Source organism: Tachysurus fulvidraco, chromosome 18 (assembly GCF_022655615.1).
Source record: "Tachysurus fulvidraco isolate hzauxx_2018 chromosome 18, HZAU_PFXX_2.0, whole genome shotgun sequence".
In the NCBI taxonomy this organism is placed as follows: Eukaryota; Metazoa; Chordata; class Actinopteri; order Siluriformes; family Bagridae; genus Tachysurus; species Tachysurus fulvidraco.
The window spans coordinates 17,647,344-17,654,843 of record NC_062535.1 but is presented as its reverse complement, the minus strand read 5'-3'; the positions used below and the strand labels follow the sequence as shown (position 1 = coordinate 17,654,843).

The 7,500-nt window shown below is 39.3% G+C and overlaps 2 protein-coding genes across 3 annotated transcripts in view; one reads left to right on the top strand and one right to left on the bottom strand.

The window, feature by feature from the left end:
- The first annotated feature begins 759 nt into the window (after positions 1-759).
- Positions 760-2,907, top strand: LOC113636352 (zinc finger protein 750-like). The gene is made up of 2 exons (XM_027136398.2): positions 760-2,121; positions 2,241-2,907. Exons 1-2 carry the CDS (start codon positions 791-793, stop codon positions 2,905-2,907), a joined length of 1,998 nt encoding a protein of 665 aa, XP_026992199.2. The 5' UTR covers positions 760-790.
- epn3b (epsin 3b) overlaps positions 2,872-7,500 on the bottom strand; it is an 11,255-nt gene continuing 6,626 nt past the window's right edge. The window contains exons 6-10 of one of the 2 annotated variants that reach the window (XM_047803531.1): positions 7,344-7,467; positions 7,014-7,163; positions 6,826-6,924; positions 6,330-6,596; positions 2,872-5,233 (exon numbers count right to left, since the gene is read on the bottom strand). In XM_047803531.1, the coding sequence (XP_047659487.1) occupies positions 4,956-5,233; positions 6,330-6,596; positions 6,826-6,924; positions 7,014-7,163; positions 7,344-7,467 (918 nt within the window). In that variant the 3' untranslated portion in view covers positions 2,872-4,955. Of the gene's footprint in view, positions 5,234-6,329; positions 6,597-6,825; positions 6,925-7,013; positions 7,191-7,343; positions 7,468-7,500 lie in introns of both variants that reach the window. The other variant, XM_027136400.2, reaches the window with a different exon arrangement.

Sequence of the window (7,500 nt, the reverse complement as noted above, 5' to 3'; positions counted from 1 at the left end):
ACATGGTAGTGAAATTTTTGGGTGCTAGACATAAATGGATCAGAGCTAACTGTGAAACAACAAGGCAAGACTAGACAGATAAACAGAATGAATAAACAAATTAATTTTAAAGCCCCCAGCAAGCTAAGTGTAACTCAGACAGAGGAGATCCTGTGCTTTTAAGCAGGCCTCAGGTAGGTTTCACTTACAGTATGTAAATTACCTTTGTTGGTATAAAGTCAAGGTGTTGATTCCAGCAAAGTTCCCTTAAGTTTTATTAATTGCTGAGGGATGCAGATTTCTGCAGTCATCGTTGTGTTGCTTCGGGCAACAGTTACCAGGATTAGGTGTGGGTGCATACTTTAATTCTTATAATCATGTTGGTTGATGGCAGGTCTCACTTCATGAACAAATGCAACTATTAATTTCATGTTATAACAAGAATCACTGTTGAAAATTTTAATGTAAACTTGATGAGATATGTTGAAATAATTTAATAAATTATTCTTTTCTTTTGTTACTGATTTGGTTATTTTTTTCCAGAGTGGCTGACAATTGAGACAATACACATCAGAGCAGTTAAAGGACAACGAGTCTTGCTTACAGATGCAGTGGTGGCAGATCGGTGCTCCAATTGGTGGCAGATCGGTGCTCCAATTGGTGGCACAATGGTGAACTGATCTAATCACCTTTGTACACTGAACAGATACCTACACTTTTATGCCACCCAAAAAGATTCAGCCACTCTGAGAAGGATAAATCTTTTTATATATACATACAACTATACATTTTTGGGTTCAACAACATCAGGATGACTGCCGCCAATAAGGAATGGAAACCCAAGAAACCTCACTACATCCCTCAGCCCCCAGGTAAACCTTTCATTTACCACTGCTTTCAGTGCCCATTTACCTGCAATGAAAAATCTCACTTGTTCAACCACATGAAGTACGACTTGTGTAAGAACTCACTTTCACTGCAAAGCAAGATATCCCTCAACAATGTTGATGAAATTAGCATGACAACAGCTAGTACAGAGGCGCCGATGCAGAATAATGATTCGGCACAACTTGATTATTTGAATGAAATGACTACAGTCAAGCTGAAAGATGACCATAATGCCCAACCAAATGAGGAAGAGAGGAGTAAAGTATCTGAAAGAGTGTTGTTACCTCAGAGCGATCCACAACCAAAACAGAATGCAGATCTACTAATGAACAAATCATCATCCATGACAGATGGGATGAAAACCGAGACAAGCAATAATGAAGAACTGCCAACAACACATACATCTGCCTTTTCTGATGATCCCTCATTTCAGGAAGATCCAACATCAACCTTTCATCAACCACCAAAGTCCTTCCAACATGAAGTTCTTCCAGTATACAACCCGATTTCCATTTATAATTCAGTTCTCCTTGATTACAAACCCCAGCAGCAGGCAAAAGATGCAGAATATTTTTCCCAAAGACTGAAGTACCCTTCTTATGCCATCCACTATAATCTATACTCTACATGCTCTTCCTATTCACCTTATTTTGTTTGTGACAATTACTGCAATCATCTCAATTCCACTTCGCATTTTACTCCGTACTCCGGCGTAAGTACTCAATTCAACTCTCAACCACTTGGCATTCATCCACTCCTACCAGGGCAACTTCTTCCCATCCACTCCTTGCCAACAAGCCGCAATCTCACTTTAGATCAAACTTATAGATTTTACCATTCAAGTCCTTCTCTTATGTACCACCTCCAAGATCAGACCTATCTTACCTCATGTTCTAATTCAAAAAAAGGGCATTCTACTATGGCTGTACCCAACAATCTTGATCACGTAAGACCTGATGGATCGCATCTTGATTCATACTCAATGGATCAAAGAGAATTCTTTCTGATGCAGGAACCTGGGATCAGAATAAGCCAACAAAATAAAGTTCAAATGAGTCCCAAACTTGGCTGTTCTCCAACTGGGTCTCCAGCTACACCAAATACAAGAGATCACACCCAAAAAGACTCTCAATCCCTGAAACCACTGGATGTAAGTGAGCTAGATTCCCGACATGACCAACTGGAAGAGTATGACACTAATTCACTCTCAGCAAAAGATGGACCCAGACAACACAGATCCAAACACTGGCAGAGGTAAAAAATAAAAATAAAAAATATGTTTGGCATTCTTTTTTATAAAAGAAATTTGTTGAATATCTGAAGGTACCATTAAATACATTGACTAATGCATTGTTTAATCATTTGACATCCAGGGCAGCAGAACAAGAAGAAGTAACAAATGGTGATGTGGCCCAACTGAATCTCTCAAAAAATGAAACTGCATTTGAGGTTCCTTTAAATCTCTCTGTAAAACCTATATCTGGTATCCCTACCTCACTAAGCCATATACAAGATGAGAGTAAAACCATCACCTGGGGAACTATGGATTCCGGTTCATTGAAAGAAGAAAATGATGATACCACAGATGAAGAAAAAAGGACAGCTGCATATGCTTTGTGTCAACTGGCCCAGTGGAATCTGTCGGAAAAGATAGAATCCTCAGAGACAAGCACACGCTTGAGCAAGTTCACAGACACTAGTACTAACGACCATCAAATCAGCAACCATCAAATCAGCTCTACTTTATTTCATGCTAACTGCATAAGCAGTAATCTGGTAGCCATTCCTGAAAACACATTTTCAACTGAAGAAAGTGATAGCACTGAAACAGAGAAGACAAATTTTTCTTCTGACTTTCCTGATCCAAAATCTGCCCTGGATGTTAATTGTTCCACATGTTATCCTGACGCTACAACAGTCACCGATACCAAACCCAGAACCAAAATTCAGACAAAATTCAGAAGATATGGAACATCTGCAAAGAGGAACACAGACTCAGTTCCTAGCAATCGCATTCTAAGGAAAAGACTTCGGCGTTAGCTGCTTCTAAATTGTATCATTTGATTGCACAGCATTCGGAAAAGACTAGAGCTAGACTTAATGTTTAGGGACTTTTTACTAATTCAATGAAACTTCAGTCATCCAGAAAACTTTAAAAAAATTAAAACAGGAAAATAGTATCTTTTGGTTTTAGTTTTTACTTTTTAATCCATTTATACCAAGATATTTGTTAATGCTATTGTTTTTGACATGTGTGTATTATGACTGTCTATGTTTATGTTGTGTGTGTCGAACAAGTACAGTGTTGTGGAAAAGAATTTCCCCTTTGGGGACAATAAAGTAATAAAGTAAAGTAAAGTAAAAGTAAAGTAATGCTATACAAAGTAAATAACTCCTTTTTAATTACCAAAGTTTATTTTATTTTACTTTTATTGAAAGTTTTACTATCAACATTTAATAGCTACCATCTTAAAAGTCTGTCAAAAGCGTCCTTATCTCTCACATAGATAGGCCAGAGCATTGTGTAGTTTCATGCTTAACTTCAGAAACTCTCCTAACTACACAGACATACATATTAGCAGGTGTACCTGAAACCTGCTAAACTGCAGTCATCACACAATGCAGGTACAGACATGTTGGGCTTAATGACTGTCTCTCATCTGCCTACACAAGACATGACACATGTGCTTATATTATAGCAGCTAAAAACAGTCGTTCCCTCACCTTTTTCTCAGTAGCTTGTCATGTTAGTAAGAAATTGCAAACTGTTCATTCTTTTCCCCCAAGGAATACCTCTGTTACAAGACACTGACAAAGCCTGTAAATAGATGTGTCTTTACAGAATACTTTACTACTGTATATTGATGTTAGAAAATGTTTTTAATCCATTTTTTAAAACCCACCCAGTGTACCCACGAACGGGTCTGTGAGAGAGCAGGTAATAGAGAAATGATCGTGTTTGAGAATGAACACATTAATATAATAATTATTTTAAAAAATTCAGTCGTTGCTCTAATAAATCATGTGTAACACATTTAAATGCAAATGACATTCATTTATTGTCGCTTACTGATATACTGTATATCATGTGTGTCTTCATTAAATATTAACCTCAAAGTATTTGCCTTACAGGATGCACTTAACTCATTCAGCGGTAGCCAATAAAGCTTGTATTTATAAATAAATCAATATATTGTTCAACAGAAGAACAGCATAGAGTAGTTCAGCATTACAATATATAACCAGATTAGCTTCGTTTATCCTTCTTTTTTTACCCATTGCTTTTCTTTTAGTTAAATCTCTCCACATATAGACTGTTTACTTGTGAGCAGTTACTTGGTTGTGCAGGTTTTGGTTAGCAGGGCTCCTGAGGTCCAAGTTGTGTGGAGATGAAACCCCTCTCAACCCCCCACCCACAGTGCATTGTGGACAAGCCATTGAGTCAGGCACATGGTTCTGTGAGGAAAAGCCAAGGGTTACAATCGATGCTGGACCCTGAATAGACAAGTATCCATAGACAGAAGGCAATAGAAAACAAGTTGGCGAGAAGAGAAACACAAAATTAGTTCACGTCAGGTTTCCTGAAATGTTGCTTACCCCCCTGTCATAGCCTAGTTCTGCACTCTTCGGGCCTGAGACCATTGTGTCCTTGTGATTGACAGGTCCTTTTGGTTGTGCAAGGGGCAGAGCCATGCTGATTGACAGCAAAACCCCATCTCATAAGCAGCATGTGACAGCTGAACTCCATCTCATAAGCAGCATGCTAGAGACTGTAGATGATGGAGTATCTGTTAGCACTTCATTAAAAGAGTATGGTATCTTAATCAGTTATTTCAGGTACCTTAAATCATTTCTGTAAATACTGAATTATATATCGTTTAATTCAGGGATCAATTTTATTCTAAAGCCTGATGTGTGATTTTATTACATTCAAATTGTGTTATTTTCAATATGCTAAATCCAGATTTGTCTGTTCACATTGAATTTAATTTTAGTACATATTTCAGTATGTTTCACTTTAGCTCCAACTGAGCATGTAATTAACAGCCTTCATAACAGCCTGATCTCTTTCAAGTAATTTTTGGCCTTCAGAGAAATGGATTGTTGCTGTGGCTCTGAAGCTGGGGGGCTGTTTGGAGGCGAGGCATAGAGGAGATGGGCAACAATGGCTGTGGAAGGTTAGAGGGCAGGTCTGGAGGCTGGGGTGTGTTTTGGGATGAGGGCAGAGGAAGAGAGGCACTGTAGGGAAGAGCACCAGGCAAAGCATGAGCAGGCAGTGGGGAAGTGGAGTTCGGACGCATCTGATTCAGAGTCAGTCTGCGTTGGTCACAGTGGAAAGGGTTAGTGGGCGATGGAGCACTCAGACCTGAAGAGAAAGAAAAAGAAAAAGAAGAGAATAGGGGCTACTAAGTACTGCATTTTTTGTAGTAAATGCTAGCTCCAATTTGACCATGTTATCTTGTTATCAGAATTATTCAAAATTCTGAGCACTGACATTCAAAGCAGTTTCTCAACTTTCTAGTCCTAGATTTCTAGGTGTCTTGCGCCCTATACTTGGTCATTTCTCTTGCATTGGTTAACCTCTAATGATAATGATAAGAACTGGTAGTCTCTTAACCCAAACCAGTCCAACTATCTATCTCATTATCTAATACAGTCCGAGTCTCATTCATTTCCAGTCTCAGTCTTGAGGATGATAAGAAAAGAACAGAAACAAGACTGAGACTGGAAATTAGGGGATCTTATCCCCTAAGACAGGATGTTAAGATCCCTCTCATTCCACTCACTGTTTCACCTTCTGAGCCAGTACCAATCCATATATTATTCCCCAGTACAGTCCCAATGCTACAATTTTTTGTTCATTTCTGTTTCCATCCACAATTGAGTCCCAGATCCAATATTATTCCCCAATCCATTGCCATACCCTGTATCATCCTTTAATTCTATCACAGAATTTGTACCTTCCAATCCCACCTTACTCCATGTCTAGATGCCCATTCAGTATCTTGTTAACAAGTCTGGACCTTATTCTTTTCCCATCCCAGTTCCACACCCAGTATCATCCCAATCTAGTCCCAATTCTTGTGTTATTCTCCAATCCAGTCGCAGTTCTTGCGTTAATCTCCAATCCAGTTCCAGTCCTTATGACAAGACCTAATATAACATCAATCACTATTATCATCCTCCAATCCTTTACTAATCCCTATCTAACCCTCCAATCATATCCCAGAACAAATCTCATTCTCCAGTCCAGATATGATCTCAGATTCAGATCCAGTCCGTGTTGTAGGTCCAGTCTGTGTCTACTCCATCATCATCACTAGTCCTGCATCTACAGCCTCACAGTATCACTTTAGGTTCCAATGTTTTCCATCACACCTTCTACAGATCAACCAATGAGTAATCCTGACATTTTTTTTTTTTAAATTTCACAAATATGTTTTTGTGTGTTAGTGTCTAACCTGAGAGGAAGGGGTTTTTGCTCTTGGCTGGTATATTGGAGGGGTTGAGTGGATGTGTTTGTGAGTGTTGTTTTGAGGGAATAAGTGTGTCTAGGTTGATGAGTGATGCAGCAGTAGGGCCAAGAAATGCCTCTGGTGTGCAGCACTTTCTAGGAGTCACTGAATCCAGTGGAGGGCCAAGATGAGAGCAGTCAAAGGTCACCGAACTTGCTTCAACTCTTCCATTTACCTGCCCACCCACCACCAAGTCAGAAAATGGATCTATATCTGAAATAGAGAGAAAGAATTTGTGTTCCATCAGCCAATATGTACAGACAGAACTTTAATGCATGCTTTCAACATATACAGTGAACTTGACTCAACTAATGGTCATGCAATGCTACATTACAGTGTCTATTAAGGTGATGAGGAATCAACCATGGGGAAAGATCATGACAAATCAGCAAAAGCACATTACAAATCAAATAAAATGCAGGGCAGGTAATAACAATAGTACCTGTTGGACTCTCACAGCGAGGGCTGAACACACTGTTAGGTCGTGTGTCTCCAGGTTCCTCTTCCTCAGGAATGGAAAATGGGTCGACTCCTGCTGAGGCTTTGTTACAATGCACACCAGGTGTCAATTAAACACTGTCTCTACTGTTTGTGTGAAAGTGTATCTTTTTTGCTTATTTTGTGCAGTACCTGGCCGAATTGGACTTCTCCAGGGTTGTTCAGTAGATTTAGATGTGGACTTAGAGGGCAGGGCTCCCCATGGGTCTGGTGGAGATTGGTTCGTAACCCAGTGTTGATCTGGACTACCAGACGAGGGGTGGGGTTTCCAGGGACTACCAACTACAGGGGTACTGGTGTTAACCACAGCTAGAAAGAGTGAGATATACAGAAATGTGTATATTTCCATGCATAATGCTAAATATGGATTTTTATCTGGTTTCCCATTTAAACAACATTTAATAAATTTAATAAATGTAAACCACACTATATCAAAATGTGAAGATGAATTCAGAAACTGACCAACAGTATCCCAGGGATCAGAGGTTAAAGGGCAGGAGGGCTGGGCATCCCAGAGATCATCACTGGTTGGTGCTTCAGTTTGTCCTGATTTTCCAAATATGTCCACCAAATCAATCATGGCTGACTGGAAGAACAAACAGTTCAAATAGCAGACAAT